General features: G+C 44.6%; 1 protein-coding gene across 1 annotated transcript; it reads left to right on the top strand.

The window, feature by feature from the left end:
• The first annotated feature begins 125 nt into the window (after window positions 1-125).
• On the top strand, window positions 126-27,501 carry foxo1a (forkhead box O1 a). The gene is made up of 3 exons (XM_037073929.1): window positions 126-1,339; window positions 22,175-22,366; window positions 22,987-27,501. Exons 1-3 carry the CDS (start codon window positions 692-694, stop codon window positions 24,172-24,174), a joined length of 2,028 nt encoding a protein of 675 aa, XP_036929824.1. The 5' UTR covers window positions 126-691; the 3' UTR covers window positions 24,175-27,501.
• The last annotated feature ends 398 nt before the right edge of the window (window positions 27,502-27,899 follow it).

The raw sequence follows: 27,899 nt of genomic DNA, 5'->3' as shown, positions 1-27,899 counted from the left end.
TAAATGAATGAATTTTCATTAGGATTTCATATACATCCAAACACCAATTTGAGAGATTCAGGGGAGAGTGTGGAGGTCATGTGTGAATTAATGGCCACAGTTTAATTCAAAGTCAGACCCTGGTTAGCTGATCCTCGGATAGAAACACGGCTGACAGGAGGAGGAAAAAAAGTTCATTTTGGTGCTCAGATACGATGTTTACTAGACGAAAGAATGAAAACAAGGTCTTTTTTTTCCTTTCACCTAACTATTTTGACGCTTTTCATTGGCTCCCTCGTGCTGTCAGTCAGATGTGGGCGGTGTCATCCGACAAATGATAGTTCCAGTAAGTCCTCACATGCTGAACAGCTCAGAGAGTCAACAGGCTGTCCGGGGCGCAGACGGAACATCACTACGACTGGATAACAACAACACACCGACGGCTCGACACACTGTGGACACTCAGACAACTTCTTCTCCTCATGACATGCCTTTTTACGAACACACTTTTTATTGTTGTTAACACAGATTCGTACCGGCTTGGGATGTGACTGTCAGTGCAGACTTTGCGCCCAGGCGGAGCTCTGTTTTTCCCGGACACATTTATCGCGTGTGCGCGCACATTTGAGAGGCGAAGTTGCCGCTTTAGAGGGGCGACAGGCTCGTCACTTTTGCGTGACATTGTAACACTTTGCTCCGTCACCTCTCGACCATGGCGGAAGCGGCCCAGCAGCCACACCTGGTGGAGATCGACCCGGATTTTGAGCCCCTGTCGCGGCCGCGGTCGTGCACTTGGCCCCTGCCCCGGCCGGAGTTCATCAACCCGGGCGACTCCAACACGTCCTCGCCGGTGTCGTCCGTGAAGCAGGAGCCCGCCGGCAACAGCGACTTCATCAACAACCTCAGCCTGCTGGAGGAGACCGAGGACTTCACGGAGCAGAAGCCTGTCATCCTGTGCACTGATTTCCAGTGTCAGGAGAACTGCGTCCACCAGCAACCTCCACAGCAGCAACATCAGCAGCAACATCAGCAGCAGCAGCAGCACCAGAACCCGCAACTCCCGCATCACCACCATCAGCAGCAGCCGCAGCAGCAGCAGCAGCAGCAGCAGGTGCCTCTGCTCTCCTCCCCGGTGGGCACTGCGTCCTCGGCGGCCGCAGCTGCCGCCGCTGCCCAGAGAAAGAGCAGCTCCTCCCGGCGAAACGCGTGGGGGAATATGTCATATGCAGACCTCATAACCAAAGCTATCGAAAGTTCTCCTGAGAGCCGACTCACTCTGTCTCAGATTTATGACTGGATGGTGAAGAGTGTGCCTTATTTCAAGGACAAGGGGGACAGCAACAGCTCTGCAGGCTGGAAGGTACGATTTTTATTTGATTTGAACAGTTTTTTTTGCTACTTTAATCCAGGAGATACTCTGTGTGTGTGTGTGTGTGTGTGTGTGTGTGTGTGTGTGTGTGTGTGTGTGTGTGTGTGTGTGTGTGTGTTGTCTGTCTGTGGCACTTCACAGGGACTTTATTGTGCTTTATGCTACTTTTTTTCCCCTTCTTTTTTTCTTTTTAATCTCCTGTGGTATCTCTGTCAGACCCCTGCAGGGGTTTCTGCCTTTTTCTGACTCGTTTGACAGTCATCTTGTTGTGACTGCATCATGCTTCTTGGTCAGGGTTTGCTTATGTTTCCTCTGCATCATCTATGGTTATCACTCCTGCAGGTATTTGCATCCCATCCTTGTGGTGTGTCCCCCCCCACCCCCCACCACTACCACCGCCACAGTGTTTAGACAAAGGAGGATGCACTGAGAGTCAATGTGCTGTGAAATTGTTTGTCATTTGCTCCCATTTCATTGTCATCCGTCCAGTTATGGCACTTCAGCAAACTGACCAATTGCTACCATGACCTTAGACAGTCATCTGACTTCTCCCTGCAGTATGTGATTTATATGAGTCTGCTGACTCAACAGGGTTTTTTTTTCTTCTCTCTCTCTCTCTCTTAGCCTCAGTGTGCCTTTTTTTTTTTTTTTTTCCAAAACGCTGTGAGTTCGGGCTCTGGTATGTTTGAGGCACTTTCCTCCCTCGATTGTTGTTGTAAAATTAATGATAGATTTTAAGGCTTAATCAGTGTTTTTTTTTTGTTTGTTTGTTTTCCCCGTATCTGAGTGTGTGCTTTGAATGGAGCTGGGACGGGTCTGTGTCGTAAGGAGATACCAGAAGCATTCATGCGTCCTGGAGACCGTCCAACACATTACACAAGAGGGGACTTAAAATTTCAGATGTGGTGTGACAGGCCCTCCCACTGAACACTATTGAAGGGCGTAGACCTCACTTTGGAGACACATAGTTTCAGTGGTGTCTGACAATAAATTGATGACAGTCTACTCTCCCAGCGGGAAATCATATTGAGCCTGCAGTCACACGGTGAAAGATTTATTACGGCTTCCCTCTGTTATAGGCTGTCTGGGCTCTCGGGGAAATTTAAAGCAGTCGTAGAGTGTTTTTTTTTTCTTCTTCTTTTTTCTTCCCCCAACAGAGGAGGCTCCCATGTTTGAGTCATGTGCTGAGAGATGACACACTCATGTCACTGACAAATGCCATCGAGTATTTCTTCTTTTCTAGTTGTGAATCATAGAGGCAGATAAATAAAAATTGGTCATAACTCACACCGCTTTTTGCCCTTTAACCATTTTCTCAAGTTCACCGAGGACAAGTGCAGTTTGCAGCATTCACATTCGTCCGTTTGACCTCAGTGTTTACAAAAACTGACAACACACATGTTGAGCTGTCAAACATCGTCCCGTCAGTCCGATTATATGGGTGGAAAAACCCCCTCAGCGTGGTGAAATACACACTGTAAACAGAGCGGGCGCTGGGCAGTGTGTTGCGAGGGTGGTGGTGTTTGTTTGGGTCCTCGAGGAAAAGCAGCACCGTGTTCTTCCCATGCATCGGCTCTTTGGCATCTATTTTATTCTACAACTTCAGTGGTTTGAATGTAAAATGTTATTTTTTGATCACTCCTTTAACTGGAGTGGCACACAAATCAAACTTCTTGTGCCAGAGAATGATCGCAAATACAATTACATCGGAATAATACAGAAAAGATCTATAGACTAAAACTAAAAAAGGGGGGCCTGGGTGGAGAGAAAAATATACAGGCAGAATCAACAATCCTTGTTTTGATTTTAATGATCAAAGCTGATCGGTGATAACAGTGGTGCCTCAGAACACAAACTGAGGAGAGCGTTAGTCATGTTGAGTCTGACATTTCAAAGTATGAACAGAGAAAAGAATCAGAGATGGTGTTGAAATTCTAAGAAAGGACCGTGTTTCCCATTAATGGTTTGTTACTGTAAAATGTTGCAGTAAGCAGTTTTTTGTTAAGAAATCAACATCTCGCTCACCACAGGATTGTCAGCAGCAGTGCCATCGTCTCACTTACCAGAACACACAGCTGCGGTCAACAGTTTCTCGGTGACACCGAATGGTTACAGTGTAATTAGGAAGTTATCATAAAGAGGAGTGCAGCTCAGACAAGAGGGTGAAGTGAGTCAGCTGTCTCCAGCGTCTTTACCTCTACAATCGTAGATCATTCACATGTCTGTAAAACATGCAACAGAGTCCCAGGGACTGAGACGCTGAACATGTCTCAGTCTTCATCACTGTGAAGTTTATTGTGCGATCGGCGGCTTGGAGAGGGGCGCTCAGGCACCGCCCGGGCCTGCTGCTTATCCTGCCATGTTGGGGGTGTAGACTGAGTAATACTGTGGGAAAGCAAAGTGCCATTCACTGCTGCGAGGGGAGTTATTCATAGAGCTCCCCTCGGTTCCACACAGGGGGGCTATCACACATTGTCTCTCTTCAGAGCGAGCTTACTTATGAGCCGGGGCGAGAGCCAGAGAGGAACTGAGGAAACATGACAATGTAGAATTCTGTGTGCAGCCATATGGGTTGTGTTGTGTTCTTCAGTGGATTTAAAAGAATATCTATTTAACTCCGCGATTCTTTCCTTTGCCATTTTTCGGCGAGGATGAGGGTTGTTGTTTTGCGAGGCGAGCTATCTGACCCTCGACTGTCTTGTTATAGTCTGTCTGGGCTGAGGCAACATGGCTGATTGAAAACATGAATATATGTAAATTGTGTGGCAGACCTCCTTTCAGAAACACCAGCTCTGCAAAATGTCTAGACATTAAAAGAAAAACCCTTTAAACAAGTGTTCACAGTGACTTTTCAGTGAGGATCAAATACAGATTCAGAACAAATATTCCTCTTCAGAGTTTGTAAAGACACATTTTTTTTCTGCCCATGGATGATTAGTGTGTATACAGGCTTGAGTTTTGTGGTGTGAGAGTGTTCGAGATGACAGGAGTCACAACACAGATGCTTCAGTTCTTGGCACCATTGACTGTTCAGGTCCCTGAAACATCGGCTGTGATTCACTTTCATTAACCGGGGATGATTTCTGTCTCTCGGAGCAGTCGAGGCTCACCTGAAGTGAACGGGTTCAAGCACATGAAGTTTTCATTAATCTGTGATTAAGGCTGTCTGCTCTGTAATTGTTTGAGGCCGAGCTCGTTTTCGTTTCAGCGCTGCCGATCCTCCACAGTCGGTCGTGTCTAAACTGAGTCACGACGGCCCCCACACTTCTCAGGCCGTCTGCGACAGTGTGAGTGTGAGGACAGTTGTGCCAGGTGGGACCAGCTTGGAGAAGCTCTCCGAGTGGACTGGACACTGGCCCTGGCACAGGGCGCCATCACACAGGAAGAAGAACAGATGGCCTGAATTATGTATCACCAAACCTCTCTGCAGAGCTGGTTATTTCTTTCAGTTTCTTGCAGTTTTTTTCTTTCTCTCTCTCCAAATGGTATAATCATATATATATTTCAAGTGTGTCACAATATATATACAGTACACACATCCTTGCACGCCTGCCAAAATTCTGTTCTTTCTTGTATTTCTCTACTATACGTACGTCACCACAAGATAAATATTTGGTTTCAGCCGGTGGAGCTGGATGGCTCAGGTGCTCTTTGATGTCAGTATCGAGATCAATTCAGTCGCAGGTTTTCTCTGTACACGGCGCTCTCTTGACCCGAAATTCCTCAGCCTACGCTGGTAAACACTCCCACGGATCTCAAAACAAATTGTGCCAGAGCAGACAAACACGCAGGTCAGAGCACATTGTACACGCAAGTGACACCAGGGTCATTACCACGTAAATGCACTCATTGACTCCAATTCCTCTCAGTCTTACAGTAAACACTGTAGGTATCACGAGAGGAGAGGAGAGGTGGTGTCGCAGGTCGGGATACAAGTGGAATTTCTGCATCTCTGACTTGATTGTATGACCATGTCATGGGTCATAGGGCCAAGCTACTCATTGATATTAAGAATGCAGATTGTCTTGATAAGTCACAGTGATGATATAAAGAGTCTATCTAAATATGTGAGGCATCTCATATTTGCTGTGGTCACCGGGATAGGTTTGTTCCAAGGGCAGGTAATTCCATGGACTGATTACAGCCCCGTCATCAGCACATTTATTGTACATTAGCAATAAGATGGCAAGCAAGAGCACAGACTGAGGGGTATGTGGTTAAATTCAGGTCAACCACTGAATGAACACAGGTCTCCCCAGAGACCCGCTCCTCTCTCTGTAACGATACGTTCATGAAGTAAAGTTTATTGCCCCTGCAGCTCCAGCAGGCAGTCAACATAAACACCTGACAGTGGAGGTCACCTCTGTGGATCCCTGCTGCAGTCAGGTTGCTAAACAGGAGTGAGGATAAACCCACATTTTCATCCCAGAAGTTTAAAAGTAACCTCTGAGGTCTCCTCCCATTAGTTAACGGTTGTGTCAGAACAGAATCCTGTGTGACTCAGAGTATTTATCCCACCACAAGGTCTCGCTTTCCCCACCGGTTGATGGATTTCTATTGTCTTGCAGTATGTTTCCCAGCTCTATTCAAACATCACACCACTGATTGTTAATTGTGTCTTTGAGTCGCATGCCCTGTAACCTGGTTTTATTTCATTAACTTTAATTGTAGATGTATTCCGGATTGTTCTTATGGTTCTTATTTAAGATATATATTCCCATGGACCTGAGGAACATGGCCAGATGCCAAGAATTCAGATCCTGAGTGAGCACAAAGCTGGTTGCACTTCATATCAAACTGCTTGTCTCTCTGAGTCTGAATGTGTATTAGTAGGACAGGGAGTTGGATAGAACAGCAGTCCTCCTGTTTCTACTGGTTCAGCACACACACACACACACACACACACACACACACACACACACACACACACACACACACACACACACACACACACACACCTCTCACCCCCCTGAGGCAGTCGAGGAGTCCAACCTTGGCATTGCCCCAAGACATGAGGGGCAGCTGTGTTTCTCAGGCAAAGAGCTGGAGGAGCTCTCCGCGCCCTCCTCCCCATTTCCTGCCTGCGCCGCCCGCCTCTCCATTCCTGGTTTTCTGCCTCTGCACAAAGCAGGGCACACTTAGTGCTTTGAAGGGTTACTGGACCCCCCTCAGTCAAACTCGATGGAGCTAACCACTTACTGTCTTCAGAGAAAAATTAAGGCATGAAGAGAAAGAAAGAGAGCGAGGCAGAGCCCCAGAATGCTTTAAGTTCAGACTGGGTGACACTTGTTAGGAGTTGCATAACAAGACATTTACTGGAATCAGGGAGCCGCAGGCCAAAGTCTGGTGCCACTGGTTAGTCAGCGGAACTGTGAGGCACTGTGTTAGAGATATGTGGGACGCTAGTCTCCTGTGTGTGTGCGTGTGCACATAACCTGGGCCTCATAATTAAAGCCCTGCTCCTGGCAGATGCACAGACACGATGGCAGACAGACAGACGGGTCGACACAGGGAACATTCCAGCGCAGGCTTTTATATCTTTTATATTGTGGTGTGATATTCTGACTTTCCTTTTCTCCCCAGCTGATTTTAATCCAGCATCTCCTTCCCACCGCCGTTTTATCCCACCCCTTCGCTTTTCATACCACTTATAGGGCTTTGATGTGCTGAATCACTGTAGCTGGCACACCATGGGTGTTAAAAAGCAGCTGTGTGTATTGATGATGGCTACCTGCTCAGTCTTTGATCCGCTCTGTGTGAGGTGTCCTGGTAGATACTAATGAGTATTTTCATAATGACTTAATTAAATGATGGTGTATTTAATGATGGTGTAGTTAATTGTCAAATTGTTGAGTTCAGAACCCAAAGACCGATCAAGTGCACGTCTCTGAATCAAAACAAACGACGTAAGCACCATGGAATCATGGGAGTTGTTGTCTTCATTGCCAAACAACCAAATTTGCCAATAAAGTTTTATTCACATTCCATTTAGTCTCATTTGCTGACCGACTGCCTGACTCTCTGCCAGAAGTTACAGAGACAGGCGACCAAATTAAACACACCTTGACTCAAATGATGGATTTCTTTGGCTTTGAACACTGTTGGGAATGTTTGGGATAATACAAGCACACAGCTGGACAAAAGACATGTCAATGTCAAATCATTTTTTTAAACATTTTAATTCAGAAATGTTAAATATTGTATCTTTAATTTCTTATGAAACGAAAAAAAAAAGAAGCACTGAATGACTTAAAAGATCTAAATGTTCTGTTTCCAAGATGAACAGCCTGTTTTTGGCGCAGCCGGGTATGAAAATGTGATGTATGAGGGGAAAACATTGTCATGCTATGTGTGATGTAACTGTGCCATCCACACTGGTTTGATTGAGCAACAGTGTGAAACTAGGAGTCCCACAGATCATTTCACAACCTCGTGTTTTCCTCCTGTCCTGCCCCACGTTTGTTTACCTCTCAGCCCCGTCATTAGTACTCTGTGTTGTTGTCTGTTATTCCCCCTTCAGAGAAACATTTTAGGATATTAATCAGTGACTGAAATAAAAAAAAAAGGGGGAGTAAAGCAGGTCAGCGTGGCACAGTAGGGATATCAAATGGTGTTTATGTCTGTGTGTGGAACATGTGTGTTTATTTATGGTGTCCGGCCGTTCTGTAGCTATGAAGTCACATCACTACAACCTCAAACCACTATTGACAATTGATTCCATGTGCCGGTGCTGTCTGGGTCATTGTTCGGGAGTAAACCCTTAACAGCGTGTCCAGAATGCCATGGGAGGAAGCCAGCAGGCAGTGGCAGGAGCTGTGAGACACATAACACAGAGGACCGCGTCCGTCTGTCTGGCTGTCTCTCTGACCTGGGGAGGCTTTGCAGTGTGAAGTTCTGTCTCCGAACCGTTCTGACTCTGTCGGCTCGTGGTTCTGATTGCCAGTCAGACAGATGTAATGACTGTCTTCACTCAAATGTGCCCAGAACTTGCAGAGCGGATGTAACATGTAAATAAGTTTCTGCCTTCAGTTAGTTAGCTAGAAAAAAAACATCCTGTGACTACTTTCTGCATTTTTGTGATTGTTAAAAATGTTACCCAAATAGTTTTAGTGCTTTCGATAGCAGAAAAAGAAAAATTGGCATCATTATGCAACTGTTAAATTTCCCTATTGCTTATTATGACCCGTAGTAATTATTTCAGTGGCAAAGAAGGCAGTCAGGTGGCAGAGCATAAAGAGTGACAAAGTCGGCACAGGGAGGAGGATCCTCAGGTTCTCCGTCAGATCCAATCAGTATCATCCCCAGGTCCACCCTCGTCCAAATATGGACACTTTTGGCTCCAAAAAAACAAGAGGTCGATGGAAGGGATGCCAAATTAGTCCACAGATCAGGGGGTGACGCCACATGACCCACAGATATAAGATATGACAGACTCAATTGGAGCACGCTCTGCTAAAACTGTATATGAATACTGACTGTAACTGTATCACAAGTGATATTCAACCTTAGTTAGTGATACAGTTGTTGCTCCAGCTGCTAAACTTCACACTTACAGAGCATTTATCTCCCTGGAAAGGACCCAGGAAAATCCCCGTAAAGTGCCCCTTTTCATTTAGCGAATTCAAACAAATCATGTCGAATGTGTACACGGGCGTCTCCACCCACCTCAGACACTGGCATCACACAGCCCTGCAGCTCTCCCGCCAGAGTTTTGTTTTGTCAGTTTCCTTTTTTGGCTTCAGACCAGAGGACAGACAGTGGAAGAGTTTAAGAGATCTATGAAAAGGTAAAAGCAGAGAGTAGAGTCTCATTCAACAGGCCAGAGCCCACGGGTGCCCACGCAGGCTGCTTTACTCTGGAGTCGAAAGCTGACATCCAGCGCCGTGGTCAGGTAAACAGTCATTTAGGATGAGTCAGATTGTTTTGTTTTCCTCAGCGCGGGTTTAGTAGTAGCAGGCCGAGAGCACGTGATCGTCTGTTTTGGCAGTGGGTTTGCCCGGGCATGGCAGTTTGTTTCACAGATCGTGCTGTTGCTCTGCTGGCCATCGCAACTTCTCAACAGTGCCCCCCCAAAAAATTGGGAAAATCACCGTTGGGGGTTCACAGAAAGACCTCAGCATTGTTTTACACTGTGAGAAGAGGAACCTGTTGTATGGATTTTGAATAATTTCACCATTCAGATGGGAAGTGAAAGCCCGCAGCGCTTCTTCACACATGAAAACTGTGGTGTCCCATCGATTTCTCATAGCGTATGTGTGTGTCAATGTGTGTGTGTGTGTGTGTGTGTGTGTGTGTTTACGTGAGTGTGGCTGCAGACACACAGGGAGCTAGGAGAGCAACATTTACGGGACCGCTCACCGCCGAGAGCCCCAAACCACAGGCATTACCCAGACCCACATTGTTGTGCAATTCCCGCCCTAAAGCGATTATGCGCGGTGCCTGTCAGGCTGGCCCGGCATTATCGCACAATCACACATGCACTCGGGCATGTGTGATTGTGTCCACATACATGACTCGCTCGCTGCAGATGGGTGGAAATTTAAATGTGCACTTTAATCCGAAGGGCTGCCATGACTGTGCATGCGTCATCGCGGGAGTTTGTTTGGAGGTCAAAGTGTGTAACAGTGTAACCAAACCGCCCTCAGGTGTGTTCAGTTTAGGTTTGCATTGGTGTTTCAACAATGCGGCGCCATTGTCAGTGTTGTATAGCGAGGCTCTGGGCTGTGTGTGGTGTTTGTAAAGGAAACACCTGACGGGGAGAGAGGGGAGGTTACCTGCAGTCGGGTTTCACTCCACGTTAGCACACACTGCACAGACTCAAACTCCAGGATAGACTTCTGTTAGCGATCTCTCAAGCAGGAGTGAGATGGTATTATTTTATTACCATGACAGACAAAAATGTAGTTTTCCATTTAAAGATTTATCTGTGGTATTACTGGATGTAAGGCCTGATGTAATGTTTTCGAGGGTGGCCTGTGTTGGCTTCAAAGAAATGCAGCAGTGCCAGTCAGGAAGATTAGACATGTAACCACATGTGGACTCATTTTTCTCTCAATGAATCATTCATGCCCCGGTTGGAGTAATTGACAACAGAGATACCAAAGACAAAAAAGAATCTTGATCCGTTGACGACATTGAAGTTTTGTGACGTCACGTGAAGAATCAACACTCATTATTTTCACGGTCTAACGACGCTGCGTGGGATTTTATTCCGATTAATCTTGACACGTGAAGGGGAGAACAATTAAAAAAAGATGGAAACAGTTTATAGTTTTTATTTCTTAGCATCTTCATATTATCCTACATCTTCTGCTCTGCACTTATATTGGAAGGATTTTTGTTTTTTTTCTTTTTCAGTCAATACTACACAATAACAACAGTTTTTACCGTTACGTTACTTGTTGAAGCGCCTCCGTAAAGCCCAGATGGAAAGGCAGAAAAGCTGAGCCATGTTGATCTGTGTGGTTGGGTCGGGCTGGGTTGGTTGATCATACAGTGGGTTTTCCCTCCGGATAACGGGGTTTGTGTCCCATTGGTGACCAAGAGTCAAGAGTGATTTGTTTTTAATATATGCAGTCTTACTATGTGAACTGTTAGCAAGTTTTTTTTTGAAAGCCTAACCAAATGTTTTATAGCATCATTGTTAAACTCAATGGGCAAGCCCTTCACATGCAAAACTGACACTAGAGGGGCATGTAGAGCATTTATGAAAGAGATTAAGAAATTAAACTAAATCAAGCACGATATTCTCTGACTGAAAACATTTTTGGTGTTTGTGGTGTACACAGCTCATTTTAAAAAAGATTTAATAGTGAGTGTAATAACAATTGCTGTTTATTTGTTTAGTAAAAGTGTGTATTTGTCTGAAGTGTTTCCACGGCTTTTCTTGAATCGACTACCTGTCTCTTCCTCCACCGACCCCTCTCTGTTTTACGAGATGCACTTTTCAGCCCGTAGCTGACAGGAAGTGGGTGATTTGAAAGCAGTACAAGGTATGCATCATCGGGGTAGTGATGTCATCAGGAGAGGAAGCAACGCTTGAACGTGACGCCAGATTCTGTGGCTTCTTCCTCTTCCAGTGTTTCCTTCATTTTATTCATTCTTCCTCTTAACTCGGAGCTGTGAGCTGAAAGATTGTTGTGAACTGTCCTCGAGACGAGATGTTGTGGTTCACGCGGACAGATACTGTACTGGCTTCAGTTAAATGGAGCCAAAGTAAACTCTGGAGTGAGCCTTTGGTTTAGTCTTATGAGGCTCCTGTCCTGACCTGCACCGGTGCCAGCTTGATAATGGTTCTACTGACTGGAATGCCAAGCCCGGGTCTTGGTGCCCTGGTTTAATGTCACACATGTTGTCCACTGCCCCACATAAAAAATGAGCCTTCAAGACGACCGACAGGGTTTTAAAAAACATTGATTGGAGGAAATTTTGAATGTTGGCCGACATTTTTGTTGTCATACATATTGATCCACAAGTTCCAGAGACTAACAGCTCTTTTCAGATAATTTTTCCATCCATACCATGATTGTGGGACTTCATCAAAACCGGCAAGATGACACATAGTAGAAGACGGCAATTGGCAAATGGCGCTGGAGCGACAAGGCCACATACTGTAACAAGGACAAACAACTGCACACAAATGTTATTATCATTTTATATTAAACAAACTGTGTCTTGCCTTTCAGAACACATGAAGGTATATTTATATTTTAGGGCCTGATTTGATTTTTGGGGCAAAAACATTCCAATATTATAACAGACCAGCCAATATACACACAATTTATTTATAATGTGATGTGTCACTGTTATTTTTTTCTTTCAAAATGAACCCATGGAATAAGAAAAGAAGAACTTGTGATAAATGCAGCTTTTTTTGTTGTGGCAGAGCATGAGTCGCTCATTTTCAGAGCAGGCAAACAGGTCAGTATATTACAGCCCAGCATGCAGACAGACAGCTCCATGGATGTTGTACAAATCTAAAATGGAGTTAAAAACAGGGCAGGAACTGGCAGCACAAATATAATATTAAATCATTTTATTTCAAAAACAAACAAGCCCTTTAACAAAAAACACTCATGGCCACTTAGCTGTCAGTCTCGTACAATGGAAGCAAATAACCTCCACAGAGAAAAGGAAGTCTGTTTTTAAAGACATATTTTTCCTTTTCTCTTTCTCCCTGATGTTAGTATCTTACCTGCTGGCGATGTCCTTGATTCATTTTGGTGACATTTTGGTCCTCAACAGGAATCAAGAGTGGCACTTTGTAGAAAACAGTCAGTTTTCAAACACCGTGGGTGGTCGTTTTTCTCCGTTCTCCTGTTTTAACTCATCACAAACACTGTTGGTAAGCAGCCTATTTCATGGAAACACTTTAGAAGTCCATATATTTATGCCAATGCTTTACAGTCTAATAAAACAACACAGGAAAAGAAGTGCACCAATGAGAAATCCTCTCAACCAAATGGAGATTTATTATGGAATCTACAACCAGCCATGAAAACAGCTCGGGGATATCCCCGTGTTTACCAGGTTGAACTGGGGTGACGAGCGTATGAATATAACCCCCCCAAACACTCCCCCAACCACCCCTCCCTCCCTCCCGTGGTGGGTCAGGCCTATGGACGCAGGCCGCCACACAGGCACCCAGCAGTGGTCCACACACTGCATCTTTATCCAGGCCGAGCAGGCAGCGGCCCAGCCCAGCCACTCTGCTGATCAGAGGCAGAAAATATCCCCGCTCCACAGACACAGCTCTGTGCATTTACAGACTCGCATTGTGTTGCACGTAGCAACACATGCACATATTTTAGCATGGTAAGCTTAGCCAGCACAACCCGGTCCCTGTCTGTGCACATGAGCTGCGTGTTGCTTAAGTCTGAGTCAGGAAATCAGCGAGCACAAGACAGAGCTCGGCATGTAAACACCAAACTCTTGATTGCTCCTAACAGGCTGCTGGAACATTATTTCAAAATGACATGTATGAATAGTCAGAAATGTCATGTGAATCATTCAGTCAGTTACTCTCTCAGCAGCATTTATGGGTCTTCCAGGTCAGGGGACCTGGGGTTTATAAAGACCTGAGTTCTGGTTCTGGTTCTTGGATAAAATCTGTCAATAACTAATTGTACTTGTTTTTAATTTCAGTTAACTTTTTAACAAGTGTGTAAACATATAGCTTGATAAGATGATATTGTTATAATGCAATAACCCCGAGAGTCAAGAAAAGATAACATTGAGTCAACATTTCCTATTCCTTAGACAGCAATGCTTTATAGCAGCTGAATGTAAGTTTAAATTGACCATTTTTATTTAGTGCAAATATATTTGATTTATGTCTTTTTTTTTTAAGCATCACTGAGCTGGAACAGTCAGGAACCGTTCGAAAAGAGGAGCAATCAGCAAGCATGAATTAGGCAGAATTTCTTAGAAATTACTTCATAACTTGACGTTGATGCCAACAATTCTCCTGCATCATTCCTTCAGTTGTCACAGTTTTGGCTTCTTGACTTCTTACCCTTTTCTCGTTAGCCTGGTGAAAAGAAAACAAGGGAGAGCAGACGGATTTTCAGCTTGCTTTTCTCAATCAGCAAGCTTTTTTTTTTCTTTTTTTCTTTTTTTGGCTGTGTCGATGGTGTGTAGTTTAAAGTTTTAAATGTGTGGCCGCTCACTCCGCTCATCCAGCCAAGTTTTTCTCTTGGAGCCATTTGTCAGACCTGGCTCAACCAGGGGAAATAACAGATGATTTATTATCCTCCCATTAACTTCTTTTTGTTTGGATCCATAATGAGTCTAATCATAAGTGGGGAGCTGTTTCTAAGATGTACAGTAAGAGCTTTATCTCCCATTGTAATCCTGCTGTAAGCCTACCTGGACAAGGGCCCCCTCTTTCCTTTTTCCTCTTGTTTTGCCCTGTCAGACTTCAGAGTTTTGATTAGGAAGTGCCGGCGCTTGAACCCTCTGTTTTCTTACGCTATGGTCGCTTGCCCTGCACCTACCAGGTCTTCATTCTGCGGTGTTTTGCATAGAAAACCAGAGGCATCAGTGGGATCAGTATCAGGACTGGCCAGCACTTCCTGTGTGGATACAATGCAGCAGGAAGTTCACTAATAGCCCCTCTCCACTCCGCCACCCGTCTCACACTATCACACGGCGATGAAAGATCCTGGAGTGTCAGTGGCTTCGCTGCTTCTCACCGTGCACACCAAACCACTCACAGAATATTTATCATTTGTCTGCAGCATCTGTGAGACAGATCAATCTTAAGCTTAACCAATCACCATCCGCTCAGGCTTCCAAGTTCAGCTGAGTGTGTGTGTTCACGCGCGTGTGTGTGTTTGGGGGGGGAGGGCGGTTGGTTGCACTCAGATTCCTTGCAGAGGATTGTGAAAAGCAGATCCTGCCAAGCGGCCGTCAGTAAATACATTTGCAGACAGATTTGCTTCTGCATGACTTGTGTTTTCTGCCTTTCCATCTGGGCTTTACGGTGGTCATATAACTCAGCATCTGACAATGACCATTTTGAAGAGGTACTTTCCTGGAAGTCATAGACTGCTGCTGGGGCTCATGCATAGAACTCTAAAGTGAATTTGAGGAGCTCCACACTGAGCGCTCTGTGTCCCGGCCTCCTCTCTCCCCTTTTTTTTTTTGCCAAATTGAATTATTGGAGGTTGACGTCAGGGGGTGAGAAAGGGACCCTTTTTGCTGCAACACGAGTGTGCAATCAGCTGTGGCCTGTAGTGCCCATGATGCACTGTGTCCCAGAGGAGCGAGTGAAAAGGACAAGGGAGGAATAGAAGTTGAGGAAGGGGGCGGGATGGAGGGCAGAGATGACCTATTTCTGGATCGAACCATATCCTAGGGTCAGTTTCCATTTGTAGAGATTTTTTTTTAAACAGAAACTGTGGCGAAAAGTAGATTTCTTTTTTTTCCCCCGCCGCTAACGGTGACACGTTTAGGCCCTCATGACCAGACAAACCCGGGGCGGTACTTTGTGTTGCTCGCTGCTGCGCAACGTTAATGACAACAATCAATTTCCTTTTCTCCGGACAATTTGAATGAACCCGAGGGCATAAATAATAAAAAGAAAGGCCCGAGGCTTTACATTTCCTGGTCTCTGCTTTTTATATCCACTACCTTTTATGATCATTGCTGTATTGACTTTGGTAAATAGGTCAGTGATTATCACCGGTCAGTTCAATATTGGTGCTGATGATAACCTATCAAAGTGCAAACACGTGAAGTCATCAGTCTATTCAGATTGCTTTGTGAATGTGGTAATGTGAAGGTGTATTGCTCTATTTTTTTATGTGCGTGTGCTGAGATACAGAAAGAAAAGGAGTCCTTGTGTGGGGCCGAGCACGTGTAAAGATCAAAACGACTTTAGCATTTATTTCAATTTCCAATGAAACGCAACACGTAAGTGATCAAACTGTATGTAAACCCGAGAAAGCTACAGTAAAGTATCACGACAATGAGCGAACATCACTCTCAACACATTAAACTGCAGACACTTGGATCATTTGACCTTGTTTTATCGTCCAAATCCCACCCGACCAGACAAAAATGCCCTAAAAATCTAATTTAATTGGCTTTAACGGCTGTTTGATGTAATTTGGTCTCAAGATATTCAAAGCCTCTGAAATTCTGTTAAAGTGGTGCCAACATCTGAGAGACGTCCTGTGAAACCTAACACAAAAATGTGTTCTTTACCCAATTATTTTTTATTTAGCAAAAGGTCCGGTGTGTAGCATTTAGCAGCACCTAGCAGTGAGGTTGCAGACTGCAACCAACTGAACACCCCTCGTCTCACCCTCACCTATGGTGGCTGGCAACAATAAAAATAACAAGAAAGCATACCTGCCAAGGTTTGGGTGTGGAAAAACAGGGAGGTTTTCTGGTTTTCTGATTTGTATGAAATCCGGATATCAACAGGAGAAATCGGCGAGAGTGTTGGCAGGTATGTGAAAGGCCTTCTCTAGAGTTTGGTTTGTCCATTTTTGGGCAACATGATGATGCAACATGTTGGACTTTGTGGAGGACATACACTGTATGTATATATCATATTGATACGTATAAAAACATAATTATAAACATTATGTTCCATTTCCGCCTCATCCTACACACTGGACCTTTTTAAACACTGCCTCAACAATAACCTGTTCAAGAAAAATATATTTCCTAAACTTGCCAAATTACAATTTAAATAAAAAAATCAGTCAAGGACAAGCAAGTAAGAGTTTGAATCATTTGTACTCTGCAATCCCTGCACCAACATTTTCTGTGAAATTTAGTCAATTTATAGTAGCTTAAGTCATAAAACTGTCCCGTCTTGCACGTCTGCGCCACTCACCTATCACACTGATCAGCCCCCGCTGCCATTTATCCACATTGTGCCACCTTCAGTGAACTAGCTTTCAAAACCTCATGTAATCAATTGTAATCGGTCACTGGATCACAGAATACTGACGCCTCTGCCACGAAGGGGAAAAACCTGCCGTGACCGTATTTTTTGATGACTGCATGTAACAACCAAGTGGTAGTTCCCCGTCACTTTTCGCCACGCCATCTCACCTGGAGCTGTGTGCTGTTGTTAAGCGGGCAGACCTGCTGAGCTGGTGTTAGGCTAATAACAGGTATGCACGATTTCTGTCTCAACCACACTGCTGTAACTCAGCCAGACTCAGCACAAAGCTCCAGACATGACCAGGCTGCAGCTTAAGGGCGACTTACTGCTAAATACTCTATAGGTTGTCCTCCCAGCAGCCGCAGACATTACACAGAAAATAGATAGTTACACTGCAGGAGCACACCTACTGTTAGGGCAGAAACACGGGTAGCGAAAGGTGACAGAGCTTGTTCAGGACTGCACCGTTTTCTAATGAGCTCAGTGGAAACTGTGCAGGGAAACCACATTTTTTCACTTTCATGGGTTCCATACCTCTGGTAAATGCATGTGAAACTGTTCAGAGAACTGCTGGTGTGTGAGTTTGAACCTGCTGCATGCTTTCAGTCAGTGAGGAGGGAGCGTTTTCTTTGCACTGTACATCTTTAGCTGCTCAGGTTTTGCAGCTGAGGTTTCACTTGTGGCTTCACTTGATTCAAAGCAGCCCTGCAAGTAGGTGGTGTTGCGCTCTCTGGGGATTTTTCATTAGACGAGGTGACATTTGAGCAGCTCATGAGAGCATCAGCACCAGGGTCAGTGTGCCAGCATATGTCTGGCACACCGTGAGCATTTGGCTGCAGGTAGGAGAGGAGAGAATAGAATAGAATAGAAAAGGAAACAAGGAGAGGACAGTTGGAGGAAGAAACAGGAGAGGAGATGAGAAGAGAGGAGAGGAAAGGAAACAAGATGAGGTGAGAAGGAAGGACAAGAGAGGAGAATCATGGAATCAAGAGGAGAAGAAATGAGGTGATAAGGAAATGAAAGGATTGAGGAGAAGGACGCAGGCAAGAGGACTAGAGCAATGGTGTCGGAGAAGGAAGGAAGTAACAGAAAAAAAGCAGAGAAGGAAGGAAACAAGAGCAGCAGAAGGAAAGAAAACAGAGGAGAAATGAGAAGAAAGAAGAGGATAGGCAAGGAAACACAATGAGGGATGAGGGGAGAAGAAGACAATGTAGGAGTAGGAAGGAGGTGACAGAAGTTGAGACAGAAGGAAATTAAATGAGAGAATAGAATAGAAGAGAAGAGATGGGAGGAAAAGGAAAGAGGTGAGAGAGGACAAGACAAGGAGAGCAGGAGAGGAGATGAAGAGGGAGGTGAAATAAAGTGGAGGAGAGAAGGAGGAGAGAAGGAGAGAGGAGAGGAGGAGAGTCGTACTGAACACTGTGGCCTTTCAGTCATGCTGCCAGTGAGGGAGTTCAAACCAGCACAGTGTGTTCTTTACTGATCCGTGCCCACTCTGTCACACACAACCCCTCTTTTTCTATTGCTTAAATAGCCTACACTCAAAACACATTCTCCTTCTCTCTCTCTCTCTCTCACACACACACACACACACACACACACACCACCCAGACACCCATACTGCAGCCACTTGTTGAGTCATGACGTCTCCACTAGTCCAGTTTCAAGAGTCACACACCGAAGTGAACATTGCTGTCGTTTAATAAATGTAGTGTGACATCAGGGATAAGCGCCTGTTGCTAAACATAAACTCTGTGGCGGTGGGTGGGTGGGGGTGTTCCAGGAGGGGGTGAAAGCTAAATTTGCGGTGTCCACTTGGCTCGCGGCGCTGCGGCTTCGCATTCCATGCCTTCTTCTCTGCCTCACGACTGTGGTGTTTCCTGCTTCGCAGGAAGTCAGCTCTGTTTCCTGTCACAGTCCTCTTTCATGTGGTCACTTCCTTGTGTTTTGCCTGCACCGCTCTGTTCTGTTGACTCAGAGGACGGAGGTGGTGCTTCTCGCGGTGGGCTCGGGCAGAACAGAGAGAAGTCTTTTTATTATCTCAGGCTGGACGGACGAGCCGTCAGAGATACAGAAACATCAGCTCGCTGCCTGTTTTCACAACAGTTAGTGTGATTACATTCCTCTGTGCAAAAACACACGTGAACTTTGTATTAATGCAAGCAGCATTTCATTTTAACTGCACAATCTTCTGTTTCCTTTCCAAACATTTTGAGATGAGACAGTATTATCACAGGTTTTTTTTACAACGCAAGATATGACCGTCCTTAAGCGGTGGCAGTGATTCAGAGTTCAGTTCCGTTAATTTGTGGGTTTTGTAACCTTGCTGAGGAATGTTGATTGTGACGGCTGCCTGGCTGGGAATCCTGCCTTTACTGTTTCCTAAGAGATACTAACACGTTGGCTGTGATTACGATTGAACTTTGCACACAGTGATTAGCTGGAATGTTCAGATTCCTGTGTACTGCGGCCAGAGATAAATTAGTGTCACATTCAGTCGCGGGATCTGGAGAAGAATACGACAATATCAAATATGTTATAAAAGCAAAAAGGATGTGAACAAATGCAGCGAGCAATATCTCAAGATTTTTCGTTCATATATGCATGTCTGTGTGTGTGTGTGTGTGTGTGTGTGTGTGTGTCTTTTAATGTATGATTTTGCTCTCCTGTGCGTGTGTTCATCTCCATTCGCGTGTGTTTTCTCAAACCTCAGTATCACCGACTGCAGTGGACCGAGCAACAAAATCAAAACCATACCGCGCTGCTGTTTGTTGGGCTGCCATTCCACTAAAAACACGAGCTGGCGCACACACATACACACACACATACACACACACACACACAAACAGCAGGAGACGAGGCTTTTCCATTGGCCCCAGCAGACACCCTCGGCCACACTCCCCACACGGCACTCTGAGTTCTGGTATTTCCCAGCAGAGCAGATTTTATGACCCTTCACTTGCATCGGGACTTTGCTTCTTTTTCTTTTTTTTTTTAAACGTTCTCCATCATCACAACACACAGCGTTCTAACTGCAACACAAGCAGAAACGAGGGTGTCAGAAGTGAGAGACTTGAGCTGTGCGTTTCTCCTTCCTGTCATCAGGATGATATAGGGCTGTAACAGGACATCCCGGCGTCTGCGCTCACATTGCAGTCATTCCTTGTTGCAGCACAGCTGAAATTACCAGCACTCTCAGTGGTCATGGGAAAGAGAGGCTCATGACCAGACTTTACTCCTCGCCTTTTGTCATAGCTACCGATGTTCAGGAGGAGAAGGAGGAGATGGGGGGGGGAGATGCATTTGCTAGGATAATCGGGGAAGGGCTGTCACGTCCCTCAGATCATGCAAACTAGCCCGAAACTATTGGCCGGGGCCTGTCGGGTCATTTGATTCAGAATTTCATTCATTTCTAAGGGCCAGTGTTCAGGAGGGCCCCATTTGCCCAAGAGCCTGAGGTGCTTCTGGGTGCTGAGATGAAAAAGTATTAACAGAAAAGAAGGAGGAGGAGAACGATGATGAAAGGGGACGTTTGGTGTTTTAGGGAGCAGAGTAGTTAATGAATTGATCTGGTAATTGATTAAAGAGGATGTCCGCCACGCTGAGGTCAGTTTGACGATCATGAGTAAGCGCGTGAAGACAGTTATAGTACAGTATAATGTCTGTGGTTGATGAGGAAGCTTTCCAAAGTCACTGTGAATGTCATAGTGATGTCGCGAGGCTGAGCACGAGACTGGAACGTCCAGTTTGTAAGAACTGCAGGGATGAAGTGGCAGCAATGGAAAATGATAAGTGTCAGGTTTTCAGTATTATATATTTCATCAGTATGTAAACACCTGAAACTAAGAAAAAGTGTGTTTTCTTTGCATTAGAGTGAGCCTGCATCGACAGAGGGAGTGGGACCTCTTAATCCATGTGGCAGCTCCATGTTTCCACAGAAGCCCAGCACAGACAAAAAGGAAAACATTGGCTCTAAAAAGGACCTTTTGCTTTTAGTTTGCCTTTTTAGCAGCCACAGTAGTCTCCAATACACACTGGTGGCTAAATGCCATTAAATCCTACACACTGGCCCTTTAGAAAGCCTTGGTTAAAAACTGGGGATTAAGAGTTTGAAAGATGTTGGTATTCAGCAGTGTGTGTCTAATAAAAGATGTTATGAAGTTGCATTGCGGAAAATTTTTGATTTTAGAGTGCAGCAACTGGCCCCATTGTCTCAGTTTCACATCATCTTATACTAAGTGTCACCGGGGGTTCAGACTGTCTGACATATGAGCACGCTGATGAGCACTGTTCACTCTTTCTCTGACATTTCAGAGACCGTTCACCTAGTTGAGAAATAAATCAATGAGAACGGTAATAATTGTGGTGCCGGTCAGAGTGGGATGACATTTCAGAGTCAAGAGTGAGAGGAGATGGTTGCGATGAGGAGAAGCAGAGGTGAAGGCAGAGCAGAGGGCAGACTGTGAACCAGATGTGAAGCAATGACTCACAGCAGGAACAGGCCTGATGACGTTAGCCGCTATGCACGCTAAGCTCTGCATGCGTGTGTGTGTGCGCCCGGGAGTTCCAGTCTTTTCTTCCAAAACAACAAGCTTTACGCATGCACAGTAATGTCTGGCCAAGGCTCATTACTTCATGTTATGGCCCGGACACAAAACGACACAGAGCCAGAGTCTGAAGTTCTTCTCTGAGGGTCACTAAAGCAACAGTTTGGGCATATTTAGACTTTGTACAGTAGTTCAGCAGTCCTGCAGTTGACGTAGGACAGAAATCTCCCTCTCTGTGGTTTGCTTAGCAGACATTTGCTCAATATTCTCACTCTTGTTTGCAGTGTTTTAACAATGCTTGACTAGCTTCCTGCTCAAAAATGAGTTTTTCCACCGGGGGTGTCACTAAGCAACGTTAGAGCACACTATTAATGTGTCTGTAAGGAGGAAAGATTAGTCTGTTTCCTCCCTTTGATTCTGTGCTGGTTTAGACTAGACACGTAGTCAGGTGGAATGTGAGTGTTGGTATAAAGCTGTTTTACAAAGGGCCCCTGTGTTTTTGTGAAGGAAATAAAAGCCCCCATGTACAGTATGTTTGGAGATAAGGAGAGCCTGCAGACTAATCCTCGCTCTGTTCAGGATGTATTGCTCATGGAGTTAACTTACTGACACCTATTGTGTGTGTGTGTTTGCGCACATGTGTTTCTTTGAATTGCAAATGGCATTCGACTGTTGAGTGACCTTAACATCTCCCCCTTTCTCCTCCGTAAGTCGGCTGTCAAGCCGAGCATGTTGATAAAAGAGAGCCACCTGTACGGATGGATTTGCACTTGTATGCTAAAACAGATCTGTAATGTTTTGGTAAAAGGGCAAGCGCAAATCTCTCTGTTTGTCCGCCCCTCACCAGGCTTTTCTCTCTTTCTCCTTCTCCTCCAGAACTCCATTAGACACAATCTGTCGCTGCACAGCCGCTTTGTTCGTGTCCAGAATGAGGGGACGGGAAAGAGCTCGTGGTGGATGCTAAACCCGGAGGGCGGGAAAAGTGGCAAGTCCCCACGCCGCAGGGCAGCCTCCATGGACAACAACAGCAAGTTCACCAAGAGCAGAGGGAGAGCGGCTAAGAAGAAGGTAAATAAAGTGCATTGAATTTTTTGTGCTCACAGATTTTACAATTTTGAAACATAAAAATATCAGAAAAAGTTCATAAGTGGCCAAAAGAAAAGATTTGATACATGTTTTATGAAAATTATTTTAAAAAAATGTAAACAAGACATTAATAGATGGGATTTTGGAAATATTCTAAGTCTAAACTTATTTTCATCGCTAACTATGTTACAATCAGCAAAACACAATTCTATGGTCTTAATATCCTTTTAATACCTGAAATTAAGTCAGAGTGTGTGCAAAAGTATCCTCATTAATAGCTTATTCTCATATTGTTTCTTAAGCCATCATGTCTGTAAACATCCTTTGAACAGCCTTTCTCAAGATATTCTCACATTATCGATTATCTAGCAAGAATCATTTTGTTACATGGGGAAAACTTCCTCGTGCTGCAGCAGCTCAAGAATCAAAAGTAGGAAAAGGGTGATAAATAAAGAATGAAAAATAAAAGTTATCAGATTTTTTTGTACCATCCAGCCAAGTGATTTATTGCCAATGGTTTCTACCCAAACCATATGTTACACTGACTGACTCTGGCACGTACAGTATGTTGGTACACTGAGAGTCTCCTTGTCTCCCCGCAGCTGTCCCTGCAGGGCGGCCCTGACGGAGGTGCAGACAGCCCGGGTTCCTACTCCAAGTGGCCTGGCAGCCCAAACTCCCACAGCAACGATGACTTTGATGCGTGGAACAGCTTCAGGCCACGGACCAGCTCCAACGCCAGCACTCTGAGTGGCCGCCTCTCCCCCTTCATGCCCGAGGACGACCTCGGGGAGGCCGACGTGCATATGGGCTACCCAGGAGCCCCTGGGGCCAAGATGACAGCCACGCTGCCCAGTCTGACAGAGATGACGGGCTCTCTGGGACACAGTTCTGAGAACGTCATGGAGAACCTTCTGGACAACCTGAACTTGCTCTCGCCCAACAACTCTCAGGTCGGAGGAGGGGCCACGACCCCCGGCTCCTCCCAGTCCTCCCCCTCTCCTATGATGCAGCCGAGCCCCGGCTACCCGGCCTACAGCTCCCCCAGCATGGTCTCACAGCCTCAGCAGGAGTACCGCAAGTGCGTGTACGGCCAAGCAGGAATGAACACGCTGTCGTCCATGCCGCTGCAGAGCCTGCCAGAGAGTAAGCCCAGCTTCGGGCCCACGATGGGCCAGTACAGCTGCCCAGCAGGGCTTCTGAAGGAGCTGCTGACGACAGATACAGACCAGCACGGCGATCTGATGCCGTCAGTGGACACTGTGGTGTCTCAGTCCAGCGGAAGCTGCATGCTGCCACCGTACAGCAGCACCCAGCATGCAGCCAAACTAATGGGTGGAGGGAACGGTCACCCACACAGTCTCTCTCACACTCACTCCCACAATGTGCACAGCCAAGCCCCGGCCACGTCACCAGCTATGAACGGCCGCTTGCTTATGCCCCTGAGCCACAGCGGGGGGGCCGCACGTTTACCTACAGCCAAAAGCCCCATGCAGATGCCTTATGGCCTCTCCAGCCACCTCAGTGGCGGAGGCATGCCTGGTGTCTTCTGCCCCATCAACACCAACGGATACGGCCGGCCAGGCCTGCCACAGCCCTTGCATCAGGAGAAGCTGCCCAGCGACCTGGACGACATGTCTATCGAGAAGTTTGAGTTTGACATGGAGACGGTCCTCCATGACACTCTGATGGACGGCGACTCCCTGGACTTCAACTTTGAGCCAATGGTGACCCAGCAAGGTTTCCCCCACGGAGTGAAGACCACCACACACAGCTGGGTGTCTGGGTAGAAACAGGCTGCTCAACTGACTTGTTGCTGTTTGGTCAAAGACACAATCAGAACTCATCTGAGACAAAGTGCATCTGAGGATGTTTAAACCTCAGCTTCACCTACAGTTTCTATACCGTCAACATTTCTGTTTCAAAAATACTTTTCTGGTCACTTCAGGAGACTGAAACTGGTCACGATCTGCTGAGAAAGCATCTCCATTAGTTTCTCTGAACTGGTGAAGATGAAATCAGACTTATTTTTGAAATATCAGATATTCTGTACAAACTAAGTGCCAAACATTTTGCCTTAACGTAAGAGCCAAACTGAAACACACCTCTCTGGTTTACTCATCAAGGTTACAGATAGCAGCAGCACAATCTGTGCTCAAAGTGCTCACACTCAAGCTGTTTACTGTGTCTCCACAATCAAACTTTTTGTATGTGCAGCGTAGTGATAATCGATCACCACTACGTCTGACGGCATGAAGGTAATCTGGCTCATGGGTTTGTGAACTGACATGACATTGAGTGACTTCTCAAGGGATCCTCGGATGATGTTACATAATAACTCACTCTGTTATTGCCTGAATGTACATAGTGTCACCATACAGTTTGTAAAATCAGGTCTCATAGTGTATTTTCTAAGACTGTAAATAGTGTTTACAGAGCGGAAGCAAAAATCAAGGCAGCAGAAATGAGCTCACAGAGAAAACTGGATCAGATTCTTTTAAACACGTGTTGAGTGGAGGATTCTTTTCAGTCAGCCTGTAAAGTGGTAACACACGTTGTGATTTTCTTGTACATACGTTAAGAATGTATATTAACGTAGATGTTTACTAGATGTAGTATATATTTGAGACCTAAATTATTTGTGGTTAATATAGATTTATGCTGGTGCGTAACCTGCACTCAGACATCAGTTTGTTCTGAGTCATTCGTCACTCTGAACCTTAATACCACAGGGGCCTATTTATTGTGCCTAACATAGTAGATATCGACTGCAGGCTTGAAGGGTTTTATATTGTAAATGTCTACGGTCCAGAAGATGCTCAAATCTTGCGGTCTTGAAGAATTCTTTGTTTTCAGTTTCCTGCTTTTTACTTCTTTTACAAGTCAAGAAGAGACGAGTTAATGTTAAAGTTTTCCTGAACCCATCGCAGAGCTGTGAATGTTACGAGGTCGAGGCAGGTTGGTGGAGAAAAAGATTTCCTCAGTGCTACTGTTGTTTTCACAACAAGGCCCCATCCAAGACCGGTCAGAGGTTGTCATTAAACTCACTGTGAGTAGCCAGCCTGTCCCCTGTTCAATTCCACATATTTTCTTCTTCACTATCTCTGTCCCGAAAGGTTAGTGTGACTGATTTAAATCAGTACAGTGTGATTCGACCGAGCCCTTCGATGCTGTCAACAGGATCAGCTTCACTGCTTTTGATGAGACTCCACTCTGCCCCTCCTACCTCCACCTATCTCTGTGTCTTTGTAACAGTTTGATATAATGGTGACTTGATAACTCCAATCATCTTTTAAATAACAAGTCTGTTTTAATTGTTTTTTATTTTTTTTTAAAGTCGCCCCTGAAAAGCGCCACTAAGTGTTAACTATCTTATCTTTTCGCTTGTATATTTGCATTTTCCGACTTGTTTTTCTCACTTATTGCTGTACTAACAACGAGCTTTGTCAGCCTCCCAGTGACTTATTGTGCAGACTCACAAACGGTGTACGTTTTGTGCAAGGTTGTCGCTCCCTTTGTGAAGATGGTGTCCTTAAACACGAAGTCAACTGGTTCGCTGGGTCAGAGATAACAAACTAAAACTGAAAACTGCCTATTTGAAATCAGAGGAAACGTTCACCTAAAAATGAGATCTCAGTCATCGTGTGCTCGCCCTTTCATAGTGGTGGAAAGTCGCTTCACAGCAAAACAGCATTGCAGCATCTTCTGATCAACTGAAGTAGATGGGGAATAGTTTTAAAATGCAGAAGAAACAACAACAACAACAACAAAAACATAAAATGGCTCTGTACGACTCGTTTGGCGTATTTCAAGTTTCTGGATTAGTTTAAGAAGACATTATTTACACACTGTTAGCCGTGCTAACACTCTTAGCTTAGCTGCTACAGTGAAGATTCCATCATAAAAATGTGTGACTCAGTAATGTCTTTCCAGATCAATTTGGGATCTCGGGGCATCCAGAGACTTGGATTATGCTAGGCAGGCCTATATGGAGCCATTCTAAGGTTTTCAGGTTTTTTTTTTATTTTTGTCAGTAGTTTTTTTAAACGAGTCTCTGTCTACTTCAGCTGTTGAGGAGAATTCAGCAACACCGAGCTGTCGAGAAGCTCCACGAATGTTTGCGTGAGTGGGAAATGACTAAATTGTTATTTTTGGGTGAACCTTTCCTTTCTAAAGAGTAAAATGACTTTCTTAATGTTTCGAAAGGCCGTGCAGAGAAACCATTAAAGAAGCTGCTGTTTGGCTTTGGTGCCAGGTGTTGCCTTTTCTTACCCAAACATGCCATAGTGTACTATAGCCAAATTTGCCTTGGAAGTTAAAGTGATATATTTAGCATTTTTATCATGTGATATGTTCAGAATTATATATATATTCGTGCCGGTCACTCAAGTCAGGATAAACTGTAATGAATCCATGTAGTCAGTGTCACAGGGTTCACTCTAAAAAAGTAAAAGAGCTGTACTAAGTAAATTATATCTCTACATTTTTAAATGATTGAATCTATGCATTGTATTCCTTAATTTTATGTTGCTATTGTTATATTTTCCTTTTCCTTTGAACTTATGACAGAGATATTTTATTGTAACATAGCGCTGTGAGATATTATGGTGTCGTTCGTGTCTAAACTCTATGTTCCAGATAGTTATATGGGGAAAAAAAATGAAGTTTATTTAGAAAATAGATGATGCAGTGATTAATATGCTAAGCTTTTGTAAACTGACAATGTCGTATTTCTTGTATTTAGCTACAGTTTTTAGAAAAATAGCATCAAAAAGCAAATTACTGACAAAAAAGTAAAGAGATGTTGCATTTTTAAAATGAAAAAAAAACACACACACACAATATTCAGTCCTGCTCTGGACGCAGATTCTGGACCATTTTTTTGTAATTTTATGAGTGTAAAGAAATTGCACTTTTACTTACATTTTATAGCAAAGTGCTCCTCCTAACAAGAGGAAGAGTTCCCATTACATATTTTAAAATAAAAAAAAATCTGTTACATTTAACTTATATACAGGAATAAATTGGACTTGTGCTTTGTGATTTGCAATCAATAAGAATATGTAACTTGTTTAATATTAATGTATTAAGACCTGAATAAATGTACTTCTGTGTTACATATGTGTCAGATTTGTCATTCAACAATAAGAAGTTCACATCAGCAGCATGGAGCTCTGTCTTTGTACAAACCTGAACTTAACAATACGAGGCCAACATAATCTGTCACCATTTGCTGAAGAGGAGTGAGTGATTAGGTTGAAAGCTCAGGAAACTAGTGAGTGGATCATTGAGCTTGCATTATTAATAAGTAATATAGCTGGCTGGTTCTCAGACTGAAAGTATACTAGATGGGACACAACTGACTGACATCCACGTCGATATGATGATCACTCTTTCCAACACATGTATTTATAATCATGACAGTAAAGTAACCAGAGGGATAATGTGCTTATTGGAGTAATCTGAATTTAGAAAATTAGTTAAAAGCCCATATATGATCAACTTTAAATAAGTA

Source organism: Acanthopagrus latus, chromosome 2 (assembly GCF_904848185.1).
Source record: "Acanthopagrus latus isolate v.2019 chromosome 2, fAcaLat1.1, whole genome shotgun sequence".
Taxonomy (NCBI): Eukaryota; Metazoa; Chordata; class Actinopteri; order Spariformes; family Sparidae; genus Acanthopagrus; species Acanthopagrus latus.
This window is presented reverse-complemented; position numbering and strand designations above follow the sequence as displayed.